The sequence below is a fragment of the Acinonyx jubatus genome, chromosome B1 (genome assembly GCF_027475565.1).
Source record: "Acinonyx jubatus isolate Ajub_Pintada_27869175 chromosome B1, VMU_Ajub_asm_v1.0, whole genome shotgun sequence".
Classification (NCBI taxonomy): Eukaryota; Metazoa; Chordata; class Mammalia; order Carnivora; family Felidae; genus Acinonyx; species Acinonyx jubatus.
The window spans coordinates 136,269,215-136,295,094 of NC_069382.1; the positions used below are offsets into that span (position 1 = coordinate 136,269,215).

General features: G+C 41.4%; 1 protein-coding gene across 1 annotated transcript; it reads right to left on the bottom strand.

The window, feature by feature from the left end:
* On the bottom strand, positions 1–25,846 carry BMP3 (bone morphogenetic protein 3). Its single transcript, XM_027059225.2, has 3 exons — positions 24,850–25,846; positions 8,659–9,569; positions 1–1,463 (listed from the first exon to the last, which is right to left on the bottom strand). Exons 1-3 carry the CDS (start codon positions 25,172–25,174, stop codon positions 1,272–1,274), a joined length of 1,428 nt encoding a protein of 475 aa, XP_026915026.2. The 5' UTR covers positions 25,175–25,846; the 3' UTR covers positions 1–1,271.
* Positions 25,847–25,880: the final 34 nt, after the last annotated feature.

Below are 25,880 nucleotides of genomic sequence, written 5' to 3' on the forward strand. Positions count from 1 at the left end.
TTCGGAGAAAGAGAGATTTTTGAAACATGTTTTCTAGGGCAAGGTGTAAGAGGATAGTTGTGACAAATGGAAGTGGGGAAAAAAACAAAGTGTCTATATTTGACTTCCTTTTTTTGGTGAATAATTTTTAGTGAGCTTTGCTAAAGTAGATTTCATGGCTAAACCTTGATCCATGTGAAAAGGTGCCTGGACCTGGACGTGGCTGAAGAATGATATTCAACACGTGATGGTGATTAATTTGGTCATTTCAAGAAACCTCCAATATTCCATCCGTTTTTGAGCCTCAGGTAGTTATGGATTGCTTCATAAGAAGTAAAAGCATATCAAGAGAACCCAAATTTTTATTTAATTTAAAAAATTTAATTGAATTTTTGAATTCAATTTAAAAGAACAAATGAAGGTATTCATGAAAAAGAAGAGGAGGTACATGTGGGTTTTTGAAAAGTGGGCTGCAGGTTCCCTTTTCTAGGAGGCAATGAAATGAAAACAACTGTATTTCAAATTAAATGGCTGGGCCAAGTGGTAACTCTCTGCATATGCTCTTGGATCACTCTGTCCTTTTTGGTAAAGTTCTTATAATTGAATGGTGCTTGCCAGAACATGAAATGGAAAACACAAAGAATCCTGTATAGATTGAACTATAAAACCATGTTAAGCAAACCTTCCTAGAGAGGGGACAGGCACCTGGCAATGTACACACATACATATACTCTTAACACTCAGCCCACACTCTCCACTCACCTATTCATACAATTACACATGGAGGAAAAACACAGGTAAACAAGAGTCTTAACAGATTTGAAGATACACAAAAAAGTTGGTTGGGTTATTTAGCACTTGCTGAGTCGCTCAGGAATCTATGGCAATAAATCTACTTCAAAATATGAAAAATTTCTATTCTCTATGAGTAGAGATAAGTGATAAGCTATTGGTGTTTTTCCAACCTATTTTCAAAGCTCCTTACAAAAATAAATCAGTGTGTCCTCTAATAGCTCTGAAAAAGAGTTTGAGTGATCATTTTTCCTTTGTGAATTTTTTTAAAAAAGAAATAAATGTCCATAGTTACGAAAATCTTGCATTTAGTTACATTCAGAGACAAACACAGTCCAGTTCTCCTTGATGGAAATCGTCAGTCTGTCTGCTCATTCTCTTTGACTATAAAAGATCTTTTGGGATGAAATGCATTGGCAGTGCAAAACAAGGGTGGGGGGGGAGAGTCCATTAAATAAAGTAATGATTGAATTAAGCACCCAGATGAGTTCTTTGCCAGGTTATCTGCAAGCACAAGACTCTACTGTCATATTAGGATACACTTTAAGTACCACGTTCTTATTCTCATCAAAGAATAAGATACTGAGTGAGGACATCTTTTCTGGCACACAGCAAGGCTCAGGGATTCCAGGAACGACGCCCACAGCTCTCACTATACTCTGGATGGTAGCATGGTTTGATGGCTTCAAAGACTAGAAAAGAAATGGGAGAACATACAAGTTAGGTGGAACTCCTTTCCCACTCTTCACTGTTCATCCCTAAGGTACGTACGCAACGAATTCGTTTCAACAACTTTATAACACTCTGGCATCATTACCCGTTCAGCACGATCTCCTATACTATCATCACCAACATGGTTATCATTTATTAAGTACCTGCTACGTGCCAGGCATGTTATATATAGTATCTGTGATCCTTATAACAAAACTACCATTTTTAAATATTTTACAAATAAAGAAATAGTCTCAAAAAGCTTAAATGACATGTCTAAGGTCAAATAACTAGTAAGTGGTAGAGTGGGTATGTGAATCCAGTTATCTAAGCCGGAATCACTTAACTAAAAACAATTTAGTTGCCAAACAGGGGATTAACACACTCTAGGGTGTTTTCAACAACAGGACTGCAACAAAAACCATTTGTTCTTGATTCTACGCTAATCATAATGAACCCTAGCAAACACCCTATTTAATTAACATAGACATATTATTACCACTGCTATAGCGATAGTTATACTTTGCTGTTAAAATACAACCAAGCACATCAAGGAGCACTGATTTATTTAGTAGTCGCCACCAGGATGAACTGGACGGTAATCACTCCACTGTAATTATTCACCTCTTCTTCGGAGCACAAATCGGGGTTAAGAAGATCACCCCATTGGCCACTGGGGGTCACTGTTGCTTCATGGGTTCAGACTTCAAGGCAGTCGTGTTAGAAGTGTTCCAAATGTGGGCCATATATATCTTCTGGGAATATTCTAGGGGGCCGAAGGTTATCTCATGGATATCAGAAGTTTGACCAGGGAAGAAAAATTTGTTCCTGAGAAAATGCCAAATGGAACCATTAACATCCATGTGAGGCAAGTGGTTTTCTTTAGAGTGCCAAACAGCTCTGCTCAGCCTTAAAGGACAGTCACTTTTCCAAGCCCAGAATGTTTGGGTATTGCCAGAGTGGCATGAACTTCTTCAGGAGAGATGCCACGCTTTTCAGCATTAGTTTTCCCCAATGTCTCTCTAAGGCAGGTGAAATGAGTTTTGTTTTAAATATATTTAGAACCAGAAATTTGGTAACTTGCCAGAGATCACATGTCAATTCAGAAGTGGGATTTAGGCCAAAACTCTGGGTTTTTAATTTCAAGACTTCAAGCCATGTTTCTCATGGCTCATAGGCACCTCTGAGTTGATATTTTAATTTCATACCCCTAAACCTCCCAGTACGGGAAACTGGAACAAGTTAAAAGGCTAAGGTACATACAAATCAAGGGAGAAGCAAATAATATAGAGAGCTGGCATACCACTAAAAAAAAAAAAAAAGAAAGAAAACAGATTATTTTTGTTAGACAAAGGGCAAATCCAATTTGCCTCATCCCATCTTTTAACTTTAATTAAAGAAATTATCTATACATTAGACTTTAAATTTATCGTGAAGGGGCATAAATCATTTAAAAAATGGTCTTGATGAGGTGCAACTTTTTTTTTTACTCTTTCTCCCTAGAAACTTTAAGTATATGTTGAAAAGAGTTGTTAACTTTCACTCAATTAGCTTTGCAAAGCAAGGTATTCTCCCTTTAAGAAAAGGAAGTCTATGTTGTTCTATTTCAGGTATCTTGTGCCTTGCAGCATCGCCAAAATCTGTGTAACTGACACAAACTGTAATTGGTATTGTACCGTAGAGATCAATAACCACTGTCGTTATTTCATCAGTATTGGTAATTTCCAAAGAAAATTTTTGTAGCCGTCCACTTTTCTCTATTGATTTATTTTTAAGACTCAGTGATCCAAACAGCTTATAATAATGTCCCAAAGGGTTTTTTTTAAACCATAGATTTTCTGACATTATTCTGTGACTTTTTATGTCTTAATGACTCCTATAATATTTAAATTTCATAAGAAGTGCATCTATTTAAGTAGAAGAGGTCTCGAAGGATAAATACTGCTCTGCATTGTTGTTCTCCAGTGCCTGGAACAGTATATGCTCTGGGCACTGAATATTTACTAAATGGATGAAATACTTCTAAGAAATAGCTTACCCTCCATTATACCTATTTCTGTGGAAATAATTCCCATCAACAAAAATAAAAGTTTCTGTGCAAATGACCCAGAGTAGATACGGAAAATATTCATGGGTGTTTCCTAGGAAAATTCCTGTCCTTTTTTTTTTTTTTTTCTTAACCTCTAACTCACAAATGATAGATTCAGAAACTATGAACAGTCTCTGGTGGGCTCGCTGGAATTCAGGAATGGGCCCTTGATTCTGAGTTGGTGTGTCTTATCAGACAACTTCAATTTTCTAGGGAGTTTCCCCATTTGACTCACTATGGAATCCTCTGATCAGGCTGCCATTACCAGGAATCATTATGTCATGCACAAAAGATTCATGCACTAATTGCTCATTTGAAGCATGCTGCCAGTCTATAATTTGTTTGTTTTTGAGTTCAGATCATGCTTCTCATGACTCTCTTGATATAGCTTAATAAATTTGTCCATCGCAAGTGCAGTCTGTGTTATTTCCCTCCCTAGTCTCTGTTTTTAATGCGAGTAAAACATGACTTTAACATCAGTTGAGGTGATTTTTGCTTAGGTAACTCAGTGCATCAAAATTTAGGATTTTTGGGTCTTTTCATGACCAGGGATTGGATTTGGAAACTCAGGAAAGTAATTTGAGGGTCTATCACTTTGAAGTCATTACATGTGAATTTCTTCTTGATATAGGATATTTGGCTCAATGTGTTTAGATTCTTTGCTGCCCAATTCTATTGTCTTTGCTATCCTTAGCTTCCGCACGATTAACTCCATTCCTCTAATCCTTCTTGGTTCTCTCGCATCTCGGTCAGCAACAATGGCTCAATCATTTTCATTTCATTTGAAAGCTCTGTTTTCCATCTCCGCTAAGGTGGTGAGGGGGAAGCAAAGGCATACGACTTGGCCTTAGCTATATGGGTATTTTTCATCTCATGGCAGAATTCCAGGGGTCTCTCCCTGGGAGAACAGATTGGCTGTAGGGGCTAGAAATCAGAAAAATCCATGCGGCCGTGTCTGTGAATGAAATCTGCAGTGGTCCGGCCCGCACCTGCCAAGCGGCGCCTGATGTCCTCGAGTTGAATTTGATTACAAATGCATTAGCAAGGGAGAGTGTGTCATCAGCTAAGAGCCTTCATTCCTGACCTGGGCCATGGGGTTTTGCTCCACACTCTCCCAGTCCAGCCCACATGGGTGTGATAGCCCAGAAACTATCTAATTGGAATCAGTGAAAGGGCAAAGCCTGGAATTTGGGAAAGGCAGCACACAGCTGTTCTGAATTACAGAACAGGTTGTCGACTTTTGCAGACGGAGAGCCCCGCCATATAGAGCAGGCTTTCGCGAAGGAGGCCAAAAGGAAGGAGGGCCAGCAGAGGAGTCTGGCCTGGGAGAACTTTTCTCTGGGGCAAAATGTATATCTAAAGTCTGAAAGTTCTTTGGCACCTCAGTTATTCCACATGTGTTTGTACTGATCTGGTCAGAGACCTTATTTTCCTCTGTTGCTCCGACTGTATTTTTCTCTTAATAGCTCGCTCTGGTTACCATGTTGGAAGCTGTACTGATAATAGCAATGCTTATTAATTACCCCTAACATATCAGCTTCGTATTGCTTCGTGTTACCCATCCTTTTGGTTATCACACCACCTGAAAGCCACAGAGCCTGGAAGGCCGAAAGGGAACCACTAGAAAGCCTTAAAAGTTAAGCCGATTCTCACAAGGTGATGAGAGACGGAGAACTCCATGTAACAGCCAAACTTCCACTCTCAACTTGGCAAAAGGAAATCTCAGGCTCAGAGAGAAAACTCCACACTTCTCCCTGTTATGTCTCCCTGGAGTTCTGATGCCATTCCAAGTTTTGACAAATATTATGATGAGTTCAGTTGTTGCAACCAATGCTGTCCTGATTCTATTACTCTCCAAAGAAACGTTACTGGAAGAGCTTACAGGCTGTTGAACCTGCAGGGAGAATCCTATTTTAGGCTTTGTGATGTTTGAAAAGGGAGTAGAAACATTTGTAAAACCTTTTCTTGTCTTACATCTTTTATTCTCTTGATCCCTTTCCCCATTTGGTCTTCCTTCAGCCCCCTACATTGAATTTTCTGTTCTCCTCGGTCTCAACAATGACCTTTAATACAAATATTAATAGCAAATACTTATGGAGCGCCTACCATGTGCACGGTGTTCTACTGTTTTGTTTACCCACTGTTGTTATTATGTAGAAACTATTGTTTTTATCATGTACTATTGTACCCATTTCAAAGTTGAGAACACTAACATACAGCTGACCCTTGAACAATCTAGGTTTGAACTGCATGGGTCCACATATACGTAGATTTTTTTTCGGATACATTCAGTAATGCAAATGTATTTTCCCTTCCTTATGATTTTCTGGATATTTTCTTTTTTCTAGCTTACTTTATTGTTAAGAATACAATATAGAATACATGTAACATAGTAAATCCATGTTAATCTACTGTTTATGTTATTGATAAGGCTTCCGATCAACAGGTGGCTATTAGTAGTTAAGTTTTGGGGGAGTTAGGACTTACTGATGGATTTTTGACTGTGCGAGACATCAGTGCTCCAAACCCCCGTGTTGTTGTTCAAGGGTCAACTGTATGAATTCTCCCCCAAACCACATTTAGCCCTCAATTTTGCTACTCAAAGTGGGATTTGTGGACCAGCAACATCAGCAACACCTAGGAGCTGCATTGGATACGCAGAATATTAGGCTATATGCCCGGAACCACTGGATCAGAACCTCTGTGTTCCCAGGCAAACTGCAGCCGCATTACAGTTAAGAAGTCCTGCTACAACCAAGCATGTACATTTAATCATTCTGCTGCATTAACACACTTCCCTCCTTAAACTTATCTGTTACTCTTAACTTATCCCTAGAAGTTTTATTTTTAATTTTAATGTTTATTTATTTGAGAGAGAGAGAGAGAGAGAGCGCGCGCGCGCGCAAGTGGGGGAGGGGCAGAGAGAGAGGGGGACACAGAATCTGAACCAGGCTCCAGGCTCTGAGCTGTCAGCACAGAGCCCGACGTGGGGCCCAAACCCATGGACCAAGAAGTCCTGAAGCTGAAGTCAGAGGCTTAACCAACCGAGCCACTCAGGCACCCCTCCCCCCATAAGGTTTTTAAATAATTATTCTTTGCATCACTGAGAACCATCATGAAGAACTACCAAAGCAATGGCAGGGTTTTGCATAGTCAGAGCAAGATGGAAGAGGTAAGACGGGGTAACTGTGGCAGAGCGGAGACCAGACCAGGTCTCCCGAGTGGGTAGTTGAAAACTCACTGAATAGCTCCATATTGTCATGGCTCCCTGGGTATGAAAATTTGGAGTCAGGAAGAAAAATTATTTCCCCAGGCTACATAGAAGAAATTACAGTTTACGAGTGTGAGAGATTATTTGGAAAACTCACAGACTCACTTAAAATCAGTCATCCTGGGTTCAGAGACAGATTGAGAATTCATTTTGTCTCTCAATGCCACAAAGCAACCCACACTATAAAGATTCATCACTGTTAACATTCTGCATCTTTGTGGTCTGTTTTTAAATGCTATCCCGGGGCGTCTGGGTGGCTCAATTGGTTAAGTGTCCAACTTTAGCTCAGGTCAGGATCTCATGTTTTGTGAGCTTAAGCCCCGTGTCAGGATCTGTGCTGACAGCTCAGAGCCTGGAGCCTGCGTCGGATTCTGTCTCCCTCTCTCTCTGTCCCTCCCCCCTCATGGCTTTGTCTTTCTCTCTCTCAAAAATAACTAAACATTAAAGAAAATTAAAAAAAAATAAATGCTGTCCCAATTGGCAAAAGTTTTGTTTGACAGTGATATACCCTTTATGAATACTTAGACAAGATAAGGCTGTTTATATCATAGTAAATGTATATAATTCTTATTTTGTGTTTAGATTTAAAGAACATGGAGTCGACAAAAATCCTTGGGAGAGACAAGTCTTAGAAGATGTAGAAAACTTTTTCTTCTGAGACATTCTAAGAAGAAAACGCGATTCCAATCAAGTTACTGGCCCAGAGGCTGACCTGCTTTTGTTCGGCCAGACCTTTATGCATGTGTTCCATTAAACATCCCAATGAGCATGACACTAGAACATGAACATGATAATTTAAAGATCTATAGGTAGAAGTTGCTCACTCTTTGAGGTAAAAGATTTTTTTTCTCTGTTATTATGCAACAGCAAAAGTTGATTCCCCTCAAGTTTTGAGAAAAAGAACAAAAAAAAACCCATCTCTATTCTTTCTCTGAATTCTATTCCTACAGCCCCTTTTCATTGTGTGTCAGAGATTCAAACTGTTATAAGCTAAGAATAGAGGTTCAGAGATAAGCCTAACTGAAGGCCAGAGGGCACCACTGTACTTTACTAACTCTAAGTTCAAAGAAAATAGTCACTTGGATTTGCTGTGCAAGGCAGTGGTGGGATTGGGGAAGCTTCTGAGAATATATTCGTCAGGATACTGAGTACTGATACGATACAGTACAGTTTCCACTGATTTTGGAAGAGACACAGGTAAGCTCTGACCGGATGAAGTAAATTTTGGAAGAAGCTTATAGAGTCCACATACCCTATGTTACCTTTGTTTTTGATGTTTATTAGGGAAGCAAATGAAATAAGCATCTGGTGGATTTCATGAGGTGAGTTTACCTGGCCCAACCCTGATCCTGACTCTGGTGGGGCCAGTTCATCTCATGAGAAACTATTTGTCAAAAAATTCTGCACAGGGCATCGATGCAATTAGTCCTTTCCCTTCCTTTTCCCCATGACATCTAGTCATTGTCTGAATATCCTCTCCAATTATCAGCCTTCTGTCGTTTGCGGCTTGCTTATTGTGGGCAGATACAGATTTGCCCCCAGCTGAGTAGACCACATGGCTGATTGCACTGTGTTTGGAAGAAGCACAAAACACATATTTTACATTTTTTCTCATATCCTTCCTCATACCGATACTGACTTCATATCACCTTAGCAACCATTAAAGAAAAACCAAGCGTAACCATTCTTGCCTAGTACATGTCAGAAGGCAATAAATAAGTGTCCAGATGGATTTCGTAAATGAAAACACACTCTCGGTCAGTGTGTCTTTCTCCTCTACGGAAACAGGAAGTATAGGACAGAGAACAACGGCTACCTTTGGCATGGGGAACTGGCATGCTCCGGAGCAATAATAGGCATCGAAGGATTTGGGGGAGATGATCCATTCGCTCCAGCCAATATCCGCAAAGTCCACTTTAAGGTACCGCCTGGCACAATTGCGCGGTTCAATCCATTGCTTTCTTCTGGCCTTCTTCAGGGTCTGCTCATCAAACTGGAGAGTCTGGCTCTTCTGGGGGGGTCCCTTTCTCTGTTTCTTTTTGTTTTTAGTCTTCTCTGGGGCCTGAGTCTGAAGGGTCTTGTAAGGCTTTCTCTCCTCCCATACCCCATCCTCCCTATACTGATATTCTGCCCCAGGAAGCTCGTTGTTCTGCAGAGGCAGCAGGACCCCAGCCGAGCGCTTCCTTCTCCGTTCGGTAGAAAGGGCAGCCTTGATATGGCTGTCCGGTCTAGGCACAGCTCCAATGGGGAAATTCCGGTGCCTCTGCAAGCTTGATACCACACTCTCTGGCTCAGAAATGGCAGCATCGTTGGCATACACCAAGATATAAGGCTCGGGGAAGGGCAACATCTTCTTTAGCAGCTGGTGTCCTTTGGAGGTAATGTTAAATCCTATGAGGAACTCTTCATTTTCCTTGGCCCTTCTCAAGAGCTGAGTGATGTCTTTAGACAGCCAGGACCCAAGGTCTCGATGAGATTTGGCTACATCTACTGAAAGGTGACCGAGGTGTTGACTTTGGTTTCTGTCAGATTTGAGGATCCACGCAGAGAGATCAATCAGAACGTGTTTCCTCTGAGCATGAGGTGAGCATCCTCGGGATGCTGGACAACTCAGGCTGATGTTTATTAGCTCTCCAATATAGAAATACAGTGTGGCAGATAAAATGTTTTCAGACTTGGTTAGAGAAGTCAGGTTAAAGATGTGTAGTCCTTTGCTTCCAAGGGTTCCTAGGAAGGGAAAAAAAAGAAGAGTAAACAAGAGTAAACAGGAACCCTACCTGCCACCACACACAAAAAGAAACTCAAAATGAGTTAATGGCCTAAATATAAGAGCTAGAGCCATCAAATTCTTAGAAGAAAATATACAGGTAAAATCTGCCTGGCCTTAAATTTGGCGATGGATTCTTAGATAATGACACCCAAGATATGAGCAGCAAAAGAAAAATGGATGAAGAAAATATTTTCAAATCATACACCTGACAAAATGCGGTATCCAGAACATGTAAATAATTCTTACAACTCAACATCAGAAAGTCAAAGAAACCAATAAAAAATGGCCAAGAACATCAGATAGACATTTCTCTAAAAAAGATATTTAAAGGGCCAACATGCACATGAAAAGATGCTCAACATTAGTAATCACTGGGGAAATGTAAACAAAAATCACACTGTGGTACAATTTGACATACACCAGCCTAGCTATAAGAATGAAAAACCAAATAAGTATCAGCAAGGATGTGGAGAAACAGGAACACTTTACATTGCTGGTTGAAATGTAAAATGCTTCAGCTGATGTGGAAAAGTTTGACAGTTCCTCCAAAAGTTGAACATAGAGATATCATGTGAACCCACAACTCTATTCCTTTATAGACAAAAGTAGTGAAAACAGGTACTCAAGTACATGTACATGCATGTTTACAGTAACACTATTCACAATAGCCAAAGGTGGAGACAGCTCAAACCTCCATCAACGAATGAATGGAAAAACAGTGTTCTATCCATGCAGTGGCATATTAGTTAGCCATAAAAAGTAATGAAGTGATACCTGCCACAACGTGGAGGAAGCTTGGAAACATTGTTAAATGAAAGAAGCCAGCTACAAAAGGTCCCATATTGTATGATTCTGTTTACATGAAATGTTCCAGAACAGCTAAATCCGTAGAGACAGGATGCAGATTGATGTTTTCCGGGGGCTGGAGGCATGCAGAATGGGGAGAAACCTTTTACTGGGTAGGGGGTTTTATTCTAGAATTATAAAAATATTTTGGAATTAGGTAGACTTGGTGGTTATACAACCTTGTGAAGGTATCGAATGTTGCTGAATTGTTCACTTAAAACATAGTTTATTTCACGTTATGTGAATTTCACCTCAATTAAACAAACAAAAACGATAATAGGAGTAATTTTAAAAGCTAGAGAAAGATTAAAGCAAGGATTTGCCGTTTTTACTGATTTGCTTTTTCCTTTCCTGAAGCACTACAAATGTGTGTAAGTTGTAACACAACAGTAAACTTACTGGTATGAGAGCTGAGAGCTCTGGCTTTTCATTACGAAACTACCAACAACCAGTCCTGTAAATCTGGCACAGGATTGGAATATCTTCTTATTAGTGGGAGTGTACAGCCTACTGGTTACAAGCATTGATGAGATTACATTCACCTTGATTCAAGTCCTGACTCAGCCACTTTGGGCAAGCTAGTGTTCTCATTCATAACATGGAGATTGTGTCTACATCTACTGCCATCGGCATTAAATTAGATGTGTGTAAAGCAGTTCATAAAGCACCCAGAAAAGGGTTTCTCTAACTATAATTCATTATTGTTATTAGTGTATTATGGGATTATATCTTCTTCTACCTGCCTCACAAAGTTTACGGTGCAGGATGGGGGTAGGTGAGCAAGACCGTCTAACTCAATATTCAGGTAACATGTGCGGAAAAATGAGCCACACATTCAAACGTGTCATAAAGAATTAACACTGTTGCGGAGCTTGCCTGGAGTCTATGACATCTCAAGAATTCAAGAGTTGAATAATTTCTTCTTTCGATGAAATTACTGACCTGGGTCAAATTGTGTTCCAATTCTTCAGAAATGAGAGTAACAGAACAAGAGATTGATTAGGAAGGGCAGAGGTTGGTTCCTTCTCTTCAGATCATCTACCAAATTAGTGGTAAGGCTGAGGTTAGACTCAAGAATGCCCAGTCCTGGGACCAGCCACCAGAGCCCGAGTCCCCCTCCGTGCACTTGTTCCATATACATACTTGTTTCAGAAACATATACGCAATCGTGAGATTATGTTCTTGATCAAAAACATATTTCAGTAAAAACAAAACATTTCTACAAAGACGTGGAAACTTAGAATGAGTTCCCTGAGTCTGCAAGGACAAGGGAAGTGCAATGGGAAACATATTTTACTCATTTTTAACACCGTGTGAAGGAAAAGGAGGAAGCTGCCATTTGTGCCCATTTGTATAATCCATGAGACCAGGATAATATTTTACAGACCTTTACAACAAAGCCATGGCATCAGGGTTGTTCAGAGACTCTAGCCTTAATTCGTACCAGTCACTGTAGCATATACTTTTACCCAAACTTCTTGTAGCAGATGGAAGTTTAAAATGGAAGGAAGAGAAGTCTCTGTTCTAAGTATGTGGCAATCGAATGGTTGCCAAACAGACATCCTGGCAGGGAAAAAATGAGCTACATGGGATCTGGGTGGTAGTGTCTTAATGGGCAAAGTAATAGTGCTCCTTTGCCCAACAGTTTGCTTCAAAATGTATCCTCCTCCTGGAAAAAAAAAAAAAAGTTCCCTCTTTCAAACTGTTTCCAGACACCTTGTGACCTGCTGTTAAGCAGTCTCCACCCCTGTGTCTAATCTTCAATATCCTCTCGTAAATGCTTCAGAATCTGTCAGGCTGCCTCTTGTGATGGCTCTCATTTTAGTTCAGTACACTATTTTGAAGTCAAAGCCCCGTGGCCCAGGCCCAGCTCCACCACACCCACTAGCTGTCCTCAGGCAAATAATCTAAGCTCTTTAAGCCTCAGTTGGCTTTGTTATTATTTACTGAACAGAGAAAGACAGGGGAAGAGAGCGAGAGACAGAGAGAGAGAGAGAGAGAGAGAGAGAGAGAGAGAATCCGAAGCAGGTGCCATGCTCGGTGCGGAGCCCGACCCCCCGGCTTGATCCTACGACCCTGGGATCATGACCTGAGCCAGAATCAATAGTCCACGCTCATCCTGATTGAACCACCCAGGCGCCCTTCAGTTTGCTTATTTGTAAAAAGAGTCCAACAGCATCGACTGCAGAGGTGTGCAAATTAATTGACAGAATGCAGGCAGAGCTTGCAGCACACAGAAAATCTCAACGAATGTTAGCTAACTAGAATGGTTTGTCCGATATGGTGGTGACTGGCTATTTAAGGTTGAACGGCAATGTGCTGTTCAATGTAAAATGCACGCTGGATTTCAAAGACTTAGTACAAACATGAATGTAAAATATCACATGAATGTAAGTTTACATCGATTTCATATTAAAGGATAATATTTGGATGGATGGGGTTAAATACTGTGATAGATACTGTGATTTAAAATAAGAAATACATATATTTGGTTTTTGTCCTGTGTCTGTCACAGAGCTCCTAAAACCCTTGGAATTTCCTAGGTGATGAGAACTATACAGGTGCCTTTTGTTATGTTAACAAGGTGAATTTAGAGGACTGGTGGGGATGGGGCTGGTTGCAGGGGAACCAACCCACTGATTGAGGGTTGGCATTTTTAGTCCTATCTCTGATTCACAAGGAAAGAGGAGCCAGAGGTTGAAGCCATCACCAAAGGCCAATGATTCAATCAATCATGCCTATATGATGAAGCCTCCATAAAAACCCAAAAGAATGGCGTTCGGAATGCTTCCAGGTTAGTGAATACATGGAGATTTGGGGAAAAGCAGCGCGCCTGGGCAAGACATGGGATCTCCACACCCTTTCCCCCTACCTTGCCCAATGCATCTTTTCCATCTGGCTATTTCTGAGTTGCATCCTTTTATAGTAAACTGGTAATCTGGTAAACAAATACATTTCCTGAGTTCGGTGAGCTGCTCTTGCAAATTAATTGGACCCAAGGAGGGGGTCATGGGAACCTCTAATATGTATGTAGCCAGTTGGTCAGAAGCACAGGTAACAACCTTGGCTTGCGACTGGCATCAGAAGTGGAGGGTGGTCTTGTGGGCTGAGCCCTTCGCCTGTGGGATCTGATGCCATCTTCAGGGAGACCAAATTGAATTCTCAGATACCCTGCTGGTGTCTGAGAATTGCTTGCTGGTACGGGGAACTTCCTCCCCTCTCACCCACACCAGAAACTGGGTACAGAACATTTTCAATATAATCGTATGTTATTAAAATTAATTTCACTTGTTGCTTCTCATATTTTTAAGTGTGGCCACTAAAAATTTAAAATTACATATGTGGCTCACATTTGTGGCTCAAATGAAAATTTCTGCTGGACCAAGGCAGTCAAGGATAACCACCACTTTTGTAGTCACATATAGTCCAAAAGGGAAGAAAAAAGGCATTTATTTCTTTCCAAGTGCAGAGAAGAACTAGGATTTTGCTAAACATGAATCCTTAAACCAAAAAGTGAACCGGTCAAAAGATTCCCTTCTTGGAATGCGACATACTTTCCTTTACCAAGAACATTAGATAATTTTGGTGATTACTTTTTAATTTTCCCTCCAGCTGTAGCTAATTGGTTCAATCTGCAGTCAAAAGTCTAAGGTTAACAAACTGCTCCAAAATAGAGTTAAAAGAGTTAAATGGGCAGTTTAGCGACAGTGCTTTACGGCGTAGCGATTCTACACATAGCTTCAGTTGTGTTATTTGGGTATCTCACATGGTCGTCCACTACAGCCAACAAAGAACCAGAAGCAAAGCAAAACCAATGTTTTGGTTTAACAAACATGAGGGTGTCGAACACCTACTAGGGACTGGACCCTGCCCTGGGTCTCAGGGCTGCACAAATGGCCGCTGCTGTCCACACTGTGGCGGGGGGGGGGGGGGGGGGGGGGGGGAGACCGATAAGCAATAAGCAGGTAGTTAGGGCATGATGACGCCACTTGCTGTCAGAGGTGTGAACTACATTCTTGGAGTAGCACCAAGGAGGGAGCAAGTAACTTTGTGCATGTAAGGGGAAGAAGGATACACCGGGAAGACTTAACCTTTGAACTAAACTTTTAAGAATGAAGGGAAAAGAATGAAGGGAAGTTGGGGGTGGGAAAACGGAAGGAGCACGTTCTGGCAGTATGCAATACCGGAGGTTTTTGCATAGCGATATTTCCAATGTTTTAAGTAGACATTTATAAAATATCCCAAATTAATCTAGATTTTTGAAGTCCTAACAGACATCTAAACTGCCGAAATTCAGAAAAGGGATGGCCAATTCACATCTAGCTCCTAACTACAGGTGCTGTATTATGCCCAGCACTCAATGTCTTTGCCATTTCTACCAGGCCAGGGGGCGCATTAGCCCTGGCTGTTCGAGATGACCTCGACTCCCTCTTTGTTCTAATAATAAGCTACAAGTCTCAGCCATTTCGCCAGAACATTTTTTGACTTCTCCAACCCATACTTTATTTTTGCCTTCTTTAACCTTAAAACATTTAATTTCTGTGCAAGTTAATGCTCCTTCCCTCCAAACGCCCCATCAAATGCTTAGTATTTACAATGGATGAAAACAGGAATAAGAGAGTCGTGCAGAGTTGCATGGAGTTGAGCGGAGAGGAATAACTAAGGAGATAAATACCTCCCTGAAAGTGGAAATAAGTGATAATATGTATTCAACCACTCTCATGCTTTTTATCTGATGGAGTTTTAAAATTAATTTAACTTTTCCAAATGAGAGTCTTCACATACTTAAGAACAGGGGTTTCGCAGTAGGCATCTTGCTCTTCTCCCTGGGTAGTTGAGTCTTATCTACAGACACAGGTATATATGTTCAAATACCAGTAAATGAAAAATGCTAGAGTGCTCGCTTTTTCTTTTCTTCTGAACTATTCTGATACTTAGCTATCTGCAATTATTGAATTAGAACCCCAAGGTACACTTTCTGATTAATAAGAACAAACTGACACACTAATAATATAAAAAAACAATGGTGGGTTTTATCAGGTGAAAAAAAAACCAAGTTAACGAATTTTCAGGCTGTCTGTAGTCTTCAGGTACCAGGAAGCATTAACTGCCACACCAATCTAACTATATCTAGAGTTGCATGCTTAATTCTGGGTGTTCTCATTTTAACCAATTTATTGATACAGAAGAGAGTAACCAAGATGTTGACGGGTCTGGAAACTGTGTCTTACAAGTTTGAGTTGAATAAATGGAGAATACATGGTCTGAAGGAAGAAAAAAAAATAGTTTACCAACGTTATGAAAATTGTTTGCAAATACTTAAGGGGCTGAAGAGAGATTGGGGTTTTTCTCTCCGGGGTCAAAGATGAGAATGAGGTCTAAAGGTGAGAGTTGAATGGAGGCAGTATCCAGACCAATATGTAATGACTTTCTAAGTGTCTAGTACGATAGGGAGACCCTTCTGTGGGACTGAGCAAACATAAGATAGTCCTAATTCAAGACTATTGCAGGAGGATCTTTTTCTGATATGGAGGGTGTGGGAGATGCACTAGATAACCTCTCAGATCCCTTGCAAGGAACTGCAACAGGCTTTATTTTCAGCTCTTCCTAAGGAAACGTTTTTGACGCCAAAATATAACTACCAATAGGTGGTGCTGTTTTCTTACTGTTTTCTGGCACTGGCACAAGCTTGGATTTTCCTTGCTTGGGAACACATCAACTGCAGTCTAGTTAGGATTTGCCATTGGCATTATAATTTTTTGAATTTTCTAAAATCATCATGTCTGTGAATTTAAAAAGCCTCCAGAAGTCAGGTGAGTTTCAGCCACACGCCTCTTCGAACACCTGTCAGGGTTTTGCACCTGCTGCTGTTTCTTCCTAGAATGCCTTCATCTGCCCTGCTGTCCTTGATAATCCAGACCTGCTTTGTTAAGGCAGAGAAGCGGCACCACTCTTGAGGCACGCTTATCATGACAACCCACTCCTTCAGTTGGAATCCCGCTTCTAATACGATTTTCATCATACTGTCGCTCCTTCCTAAGACCAAGAACTCCTTAAAGGCAAGGTCACTGTAGTAACTTTTATCAGATTCGTCAGCCCCAAGCCTAGGGCTTAACTCTAAAGCAGTACTCAGTAAATGCTGCTTTCATGAATAAACGGACCGAGTCCAGCCTATTCATTGTAGAAATTCAAAAAATGAAGCACCAGCTAGGTAACATTGATTTTGGAGAGAAGCCCAGGTCTTCTATTAACTATATAGAATTTTTTAGGGAGTTTGATTAATAGATAAAGGCAGAGGATTTATTTCTGTTTTTATCTGAAGACAAAGCACCTAAGCCTAATAAAACCAAGGACTCAGTAGGAACCTGTAACTTAGGACAGGCCGTGCTATGGCAAGGTTAAGCTCCTGTCAAGGAGTAGCTGAGGCGGTGCCCAGGGAGTGGTAAGTTCACCTTCATGCTGGCCCATGCAGAATGTTTTCAGAGGGAATTAGGACATATAATGGAAAGCTTTCTATGTAAAGTCTGATTTTAAAACAAATAGCCTAAATGAAATCTTGATGATTAGTTAAATCCCCAGAAAGCAGGAAAAACATTGTAGTCATACAGAAAATACGTAACTAAGGACAAGTTTTTTTCCCCCCACTTCTTTCTCCAAAGTACAACTGCTAGAAATGCCAGGGTGCCTAGGAAAGAGTTGCATACACCTGCAGCCACTGGCTGAGTGCTTGCGGATTACTGACTCCAGACGGCTGCTTCTCTCTGCCACCTTCAGCTCTCAGGCAAAGGCAAAATGGAGACTTTCTAAATAGAACAGAAAGTCACAGAATTTTGTTTTTCTTGCAGAGTGCCGTCAAACGACTGAGTTTTATGGGATTCCAAGACAACCATTCTCTATGTCCAAAGTAAAACATGGCCAAAGATGATATAATGTAGGTTTCTCTAGAACAGCAAAATGTTCATTAATCAGTTTATCTACTCTTAGCCTCTGCCCAAGGGCATTCCTAGACTGTGAGCTCTCAGAGGGCAGACCCGTGTCCTAATAAATCTTTGAACTCTTAGTACTTTGCACAGTCTGGAGTATTTATATCCTGAAAAATATTTGTCAGATGTGTTGAATGAACAACTGTGTAAACTCACCAGATTCAAAAATGTTTCCTACTTAACACCAAAATGAAAAAAAAAAACAACTTTCAAGTAGTTTCAACTTCCCAAACTCAGCAGAAGCCCTTCTTGGGTTTACATACCATATGGCGTTATGGTGCTTCCTTTCAGCTCATCAGGAAAAAAGCATTATTAGAACAGTTGCATATAAAGTAGAATAGCATTGCCATTTGACATGTACATAGTAAAATGCCTCATGGAAACTTCTCTCATGGCAAGTTTATTTTCAAAGGATCTTTTGCCTGGCTAATAGCTTTTCTACTATCTCTTCTTATCTAGTCCCCTGAACATCTAATTCAGCTCAACTGAAATATTTACTGAGTGCCTGCTATGTGGCAAACTACACCAGATCCTCAGAACACAAGAATGAAATGAGATATGCTCTTTGCACTTCAGAGACTTGCTTTACACATTCCTCTTCCATATCCCCCTTCTAGCAGGTCTATTAGGCTCCCAACTCTCTGAAACTATGACAGAAGGGTAAGAAGTCTTTATTAACTTACTTGAAAGCCCACTCCAGAGAAAAGACTACCTTAAAGATGCTAATATACCTTCTAAAGTGAAAGAAGCCTGCTATTATATAAATTAATAAACCATTTGTCCACAGAAAAGCACCAGATGAGATCAGGTCTCACACGTGAATCAATCCTGGATTTTAGAAGCTGGTTATAAGATACTCAAAACCTTAGGGACATGAGGTTAGACAAGTATGTCTCGAACATGCATCAGAATCACCTTGATGGCTTGTTAAAATAGAGATTTCTGCGTCCCACCCCCAGAATTTAATTCAGATGGTCTTGGGTGGGCTGGAGAATATCCAACAAGTTCCCTGGTGACACTGACACAGCTAATACAGAGACCATCCTTTAGAACATTTAACCTCACTACAACAAAGTGTAGCTGTGCTCACTCAGCCATCAAGGCCAGGACAGAAATAGTACCTTCTTGAATGTGGGTTTGGGGTATTATGGATTGTATTACAAGAGGACTATCACCTGTTTATATTTACATTGTTGTTGTGTGTTACAAACAATTGCACATAAGCCCCATTTTATGTATGTTTATGGCTTTGTGGGAAGCTAGAGAGAGACACCTTTTAAAATATTAAAATATCTCATTTATACAGAGCTTCTAAACTTTTAATGCATTTTCCCAATTGAGTTTTACCGTCTGTCTGTGACACTGGCACAGTAGGTATGACTTAACCATTTGATAGTTAAAGAAACTGAGACTGGCAATGTTAGATAACTTGATTAATTAGCAATTCAACCAAGGTTAGCCTTTAGATCTCTTAACTCAGCCTCAGGTAATAGAAAAATTAAAGTACCAGGAATCTCTTCTTTGCTTGAAAACCATTTACCGTAACCCATACCTAAGTGTAGCTGTTACACTTAATTCAAATAGACTTTAGTTTAATTCCATGCAATATTTTAATTTTAAATTTTCTTTGAAGGAAAAGCAAATAAGATCGTATTGGGTCTCAGTTGATTTACCTGTAAAATCAGATGATTGGACAAAGAATCTTGCATTTCTACAACTATTGGATGCCTTTACTTTATAAAAGGAATATTTAAAAGAACTCACTCAGTAGAGTAAGAAATACTTACTGAAGATGGTAACAGCGTAGCATCAGTTTGTCCCCAAATTTTATTCCTAGTGGGCCCAAATAAAATCTAGGCACTGCATTTACTGTGGTTCTGTCGCCAAGAAAAGATGGTCTGAAAGGTAAGTCCATCACTGAAGGACTCAACACACACACTGCTCAATTAGCTCTATGACTTACATGCACAGGTGTTTGAAATAAATAAAGAGACATCTATGCCTTTAAACATATCATCCCTAAAAAGTGTTTTACCGAAAGTACTGTTTCAGGTACTAATATGCTAGGACACAACCACTACTAATATGTGGTAGACCAGCAACTTCATGCATTTCTAAACATTCCATATATGAGCGCTCTTCAGTTACACTGTCATCATTTACTACTGCCCAAAGTAGATATTATCCTGGTATACTCGTGTCACTTGATTAATACTATGTCAGTGTTTCCATTACATAATTCTATGTTCGTGGGCTCATAACCATAACAATGCACTCTGAACTGAAACTTGGCATAGGAAGTTCAAGCTGAAACTATTTGTGATGCTAAACTTATTTCCACTACCACCACTAAAATCAAGTTAGTAAGTTACTAATTACTAGGATATACACACTGAATAGATGGGAAAACCATCCAAATTTGGAGACAAAACTTCTGATGTTGTAGCAAAATTTCCTGGGTAGCAAATAGAAAGTATATGCAAAGTTGCTCAATATTTTTCACTAGGCTTTTTGATAGGTACGATTTTTATTATGTCTAATAAATACAACAAACATTGGTGATTATATAAGGGATTTGATAGCTGTCTTGAGTGTGTCTGTTTTTTCTTTTTTAGTGTCTTTCATCAAGATACTAATGGTGATAGAGTTAAACAAAGTTATGTGTGTAATCTCCAGTGAATTTTTCCACAAATAAAGTAGCTTTTCTTTTAAAAGCATCATACTAGCTGTGAACTAATGCAGATCAAGTCCAGAGAAGACAACAATGGAGGAGAATTCATAAAGAAACTGGGAAAATGGGAATTTAATAACAGAGAGATTCTATGATTACATCCAGAGAAGTTTAAAACATGAAAGCAGGAAGATGATATGGTGCCAGTTGGACCCAAGTCCAAAAAGTAAAAATGGAAGTTACCATCCTGACATAGGTATTAAATGGGAAATGAGAAATAAGACCATTTTCAGTTGTGATATTTACTTGCATTTTGCATATCTTCCTTTCCTGGGGAATTAGGAAGTGTCCGAACAAGTGTTTCCCCAACTAGATACCTTAGAACCATAATTCTCTAAAATGCTTTCTCAGAGGGAAAATGATCCACTCTTAGGAGGACTCACTATCATTTAAAGGCCCTGAGATTCCCATAGCAAATAAGAATGATCGTTTTTTTCCCCAAACTTATTTGACCATGGGACCCAATTTTATGTAACACCTGTTAACATCTTCCAAAGACACCTTTTATAAAATTTTCTCCTAGAAAATTAGACTGGAATATTAGGAATAATAGGTTTTGAGCTGAGCTACTCAGTAGGTTTGAAAAATTGCCTGGTAAATACAGCATGACATCCATTTCTTCTTCCATGTAAGGGGGGTTGAACTTGCTCTCTTTAAGGTCTCTTCTACATATAAACTTGTATAATTCCAAAATGCCTAAGAGCAGATTTGACATTCATGTCCCTATTTAATTTTTAGAGAGATCTAAACTGGGTCAGTCAAGTGCTCATAAATATCATTGCTTGCATAAGACACATGCGACCACCTTAATATATTCTTAATTATGTATATATTTTTAATGTATAAATATTTCCTGAGTGAATTACCTACGTAGGGGATGTTTTTCCCACTGACCCTCATGGTCTCTTGGCTTCTTTGAGTGTGTCTAACTATACTAAAAAGCCAGATTTAAATAATTTTTTTTCATGTAACTCATTCTCTTTCTCTTTTCCATTAGTATGGATAATCAAGAATTCATGGTATTATGGATTTTTAAATGTCAGAGATTGTAAAGCTGTCTTGCCCATCACAGTAAAAACTTCATTAAGGGCTGTCATGTATTCAAAGTAGTATGTAATTCACAGCAGCTATGCATACACCTCCCTTCTCCAGATGTACTGTTGTCTTTTGAATACAAACGTTAGATAACCCGAGTGCTCTTTAATTTCAAGCCTAGTTTCTAGGTGCCAGAAATTTTAAGGTAACTACGTTTTAATAACGTTATTATATTCCCTTGCCATTAAACCCATTAAAAGTGATGTTCTACCACTGGCCCGTGAATTTTACAAGGATGGCCCCTACTGGAATGCTCAATTTGCCCTTAACTCTATCTTTTCCAAAGGCTTACATTTTAGCCTCGCACTTCAAAATCACATCAAATGATAATCCTTTATTTTTAAATAGTTTTGGTCACGGTAGGAAAGACGCTCCCTTTCTCATTGAAGGAAAATATTCACTTTTGGGTCCGGATTACCTCAATTTTCCGGTCTGTGTGATTTTTTTTTTAAAAAGGTGACACATATTCACCGAAATGTCATCTTTTTGTAGTTACATTTCATGAATTTAAGTAATGATACTTTCCTAATAAGAACATGTGTGATTTAATCACTTTTCCTAAAGAAGTTAAATTTGTGAAGAGGAAATATAAGAGTAAGTGGCTATGGGAATAATGAGAAACTAATGAGCACAAAGCGTGTACCCTAAAAAATCAGGCCAGGAGAAAACCTTCGGTGAAATATTCTCCTTTTTACACACAGTAGCCACGGACCACCTAGACTAAGATTAAAATAAAAGCTGATTTCATATGCCTCTGGTGTTCCTACAAAAAGGTGTGTTTTTATAAATCTAAACTGCTCTGCCGTCAATAGTTTTGTAAATTACTTCTTACAAAGGAAAAGATAAAACCTATCTTTATGTAAACCCTTACACATCACAAAAAGACTTACGAGTGTTCCAAACTTACGGTTTTGGCACACCCACTGCATAGCATGGAGGGAGGAGAAAAGGGGTTAGCAGAAAGTGTATTTAGGATGAATGCCACCCACCATCAAGTAATGGTTTAAGTAGAAAGTAATCAGAGGGATACCACAGCAGCTACATTTCAACCAAAGATATTCTAGGTTTAGAACAATAAATAATTTTAATCAGGTATGTTCCAAGGAGCAAATAGGACTCTAAGGCTATAACTCAGCCTGAATAAGCACTTGGAAAGTCTGCCTGATCAGCAGCCACTCCATATACACAGCACACCATCTGACCTTCCACTAAAATTTGTAACATCGTTGCTATAGAGAAGCAGCCCATGTGCTGTGAAACCTAAACACCATGGGCTAGAAAACATATCTGATTTATTAAAGCAGACAGCATCTTTCACCTATATCAGAACATACGTCGCAAGACAAAGAGAGTTATGGAAACGTTGATATGGACAGAGGAGAGGGGCACACATAAAAAGCCTTAGCACCTTCCCCAAATCGTGCCTTCTTAGAGCCAGAACTGCCTTATAATAAGGTCTTTTTAGTGTGTTCGTAACTAAACACTCTTGGAAGGGGTCCAACATGAACCACCTCTCCAGGAGTCTCCGATGCGGTAACATGACACTTAAGCTTCCACAAAAACCAGTGTCTACGTTTGATGAATAAGTCATTAAGACAGTCTCTAGGATGCTAAAGGGATTACCTTCCTTATCAGGGCACACAGCCTTGTATATATGCTTCAAGCTGCAATTCATCATTTCAAGGGAACTTCTGGCCTCCGTATCAGAGTTTATCATTTGATGGTATGAGACCAGTGAGACTGATAAGGGACACTGAAATTATAATGCACAGAATGAGCGGAAGCCCAAAAGTCCAAGGGGCCTGAGTTATTCAAATCCTTATCCATCTCCCACACATGGTTCACTCAGCCTAAAACAAACATACAAACAACTATGCAATAGGTGTGAATGAAACAAACTCACAATCCACTTCCAAACCCTGTGATTCATACTAAAAAATGAAACTTGTTGATAAAAAAAAAGCATACTATATGTCTCTTGGGTGCTTTGGCTACTCCCTAGGAATATCACACACACACACACGCACACACACACACACACACACACACACACTATCAAGGTAAGAGCGACTTGAGTATCTTCATTTACTGCCACCTGCCTTGCCCACCCAACTTCTCTCCAATTCCTGTTGTTCCCACGCTGCTCCTTCACTGAGCTCTGCTCTCAGAGTTGCACTGAAATAAACAAGGCATTCGCTGGTCTAGTCAGCTGTGAGGATAGGCTCAAGTGGCTGGCATACCAGGGAGAGGGCAGCCCTTTACACATTATGTTCATGGTTTTAAGAAGAAGGTGAAATCTGGTTCAGCTCAGACTCTAGCTAAAGACTCTGCATTAGAAAGCATAATTCACATTTATTGTAAATGTCATCATGCCTAGGAGCTCTAGAGTGTATTTACAGTGTCAACCTAGGGCTTTCCTTGATGGATGCTTTGGTTTTCCTTTTTTTCCAGGAGTCCTACATATCAAAGCTTCAGGAGATTTCTTTCTAGTGATTCTGACAGAATGGATAGAGCATGAGGCCAGCCCTCCTTACTTGAAGATTCTTGGCTATTTTTCACCGGTTCACTGAAGACAGGCTTTGCAAGTTACATTTCCCTTTATCGTGAATGTAGTGAACAAAAAAGCCTGATGCGTCTTCAAAGCATATAAACCGAGTCAGTGTCCAGGAAACTTTCCCTCAAGCTGTTAGCACAAGGGAGGCAGGCTGTTAGCATAAGTTATTCGCTTCACCACAGGGGACAGGAGAAACCTTGTTAAACCATGAATCTCAGTCCGCAGTGATCTGTGTGTTGAAAAATGGGATGAGCAGATTTTCATCGGCGGATTCCAAGAGGTGTTTACATCCACGCTGTCCACCCCCGCCCCCCTCAACTCCTCCCAGGGTGGAATAGGTACAACCCCTATTTGCCCAGATGGGTTTTAAATAATCAGAACACCAGACCACCTGGTTTCGTTTGTGTGTTTGCCACCAAGGGACTATCAGATAGAAAGTGTCAAATACAGTAAACACAGAGAACTGTGCAAGTCAAGAGGGGGTGCAAGGTCTGGAGAAGCGACTGTCTAAAGGGCGAGGGGAAGGCGTCTAGTTCCAGTGTGACTTTTCTCTCTGATGCCTCGGGTTGGCATAAAATGACAGCTGCCTTTAGGTAGACATGGCTAAAGCCCAGTCCAAGGGAATTTCCGCTGGCTGGCTTAAGAAACATCAGCACGAGGGACCCCAAGAGTGCACCCAGCGCGGGAGGGCTCCGCTGGGCAAGGGATAGCCCCTCACCTTTTTCCAGGCAGTTCCTCCAACCCACCCCTACCTACCGGGCTGCTCAGCGCCTTTCTTCTCTCCAGATCTCCCTCTCAATTCAGGCTCTAAAACTGGGATTACTCGCTGGCGAAACGCGGGGTGTGACAGGACCGAGGGGCTCGGTGGGCGGCTGCACAGGGTGAGGGAAGGTCTCTAGGTCGCATCAGAGAGAGGAGAGCAGACAAAGAAGCTGTGTGTAAGTGTGTGCGTGTGTGTATGTGGGGGGGGGGGGTCCCAGGAGAAACCTGCGGCGGGACCGCGGAAAGGGGGCGTCTCGGGCACTCACCTGATGCTCCGGCTCGAAAGCTGCGAACCGTGTTGCCTTCGCGCAGGGGTGGGGGGCGCAGGGGCTGAGAGCCCTGCTCGGAGGACCGCTGCGCCCGTTCCGCCTCGGCCCTGCCGCCGCCGCTGTACCTGTCATAGAGCCGCAGCATGTGCTCCGACACCTTGTCGTGTGGCTGCAGCACGGGGCCAGGGCCACCACCTGCCGTGCGGTCTCCTGGAACAGCCCTGTGCGGCTCCGGGACACTGCGCGTCAGTCCCTCTTCCCGCGCCAGGCTCACGCAGAAGCAGCCTAGCCACAGGCACAGCAGCCGGAGCGCCCCAGCCATAGCGACGTCCCGGCGCCGCGCGTCCGCTCCCCGCGTGGCGGGGGGACACGCCGAGGGCGCGAGGGGCCCGCGACAGAGCCGAGGGTTGAACTTCAAATTAGCCGGGGCGAGGGCGCCGGGAGCTCCAGGCACTGCTTGAGCAGGACACCGGCAAGTCGCGCTTTTTGCCCTGGCCGATCTCGGACCGGCAGGTGGGCTCTTCCCGGGCAGCCGCGCGGACCTCCCCGGGGCAGGGCGCTGCTGGAGCGGTCCTCACTGGTGCGCCGAGAAAGAGCTTCAGTCGCGGCGTGTGTGGCCGGGGTGTTTTCAGGATCTGTCTCTATCCTCCCTCCCCTCTTTATCTTCCAGAACAGCCAGCCTAAGCGGCGGCGCTGGGGAAAACACCAGCTTCAGGCGCACTGCCGGAGCCCGGGTGCGCGCAGCGGTCCGGAGGGCGCTCGATTGCCTTTTCCAGGGATTGGAGTGGCCGTGGTGCGGCAGGTCCGAGTTTTGAGTGTGTGTGTGTGTGTGTGTGTGTGTGTGTGTGAGAGAGAGAGAGAGAGAGAGAGAGAGAGAGAGAGAGAGAGAGAGAGAGAGACTACTTCGTTCTTTGGCTGATCTGTACAGTCCGCAGCCAATCTCGCCCCGTCCCTCGCAGGCAGCTTGGACCCTGCTATAGCCGGGAGAGAGGGGAAGGGGGAAGTAACCAGCAAACCAGCAGGGGGAG

What these genes read in the sequence shown, in the direction of transcription:
- BMP3 (XM_027059225.2), bottom strand. Translation starts at nt 25,174, where the DNA reads ATGGCTGGGGCGCTCCGGCTGCTGTGCCTGTGGCTAGGCTGCTTCTGC. An exon ending in CTTTCGAGCCGGAGCATCAG is followed by an intron (nt 9,570 to 24,849) that starts GTGAGTGCCCGA and finishes TTCCCTTCCTAG; the next exon opens with GAACCCTTGGAAGCAAAGGA. An exon ending in GCCAGTTCCCCATGCCAAAG is followed by an intron (nt 1,464 to 8,658) that starts GTAGCCGTTGTT and finishes TTTCTTTTCTAG; the next exon opens with TCTTTGAAGCCATCAAACCA.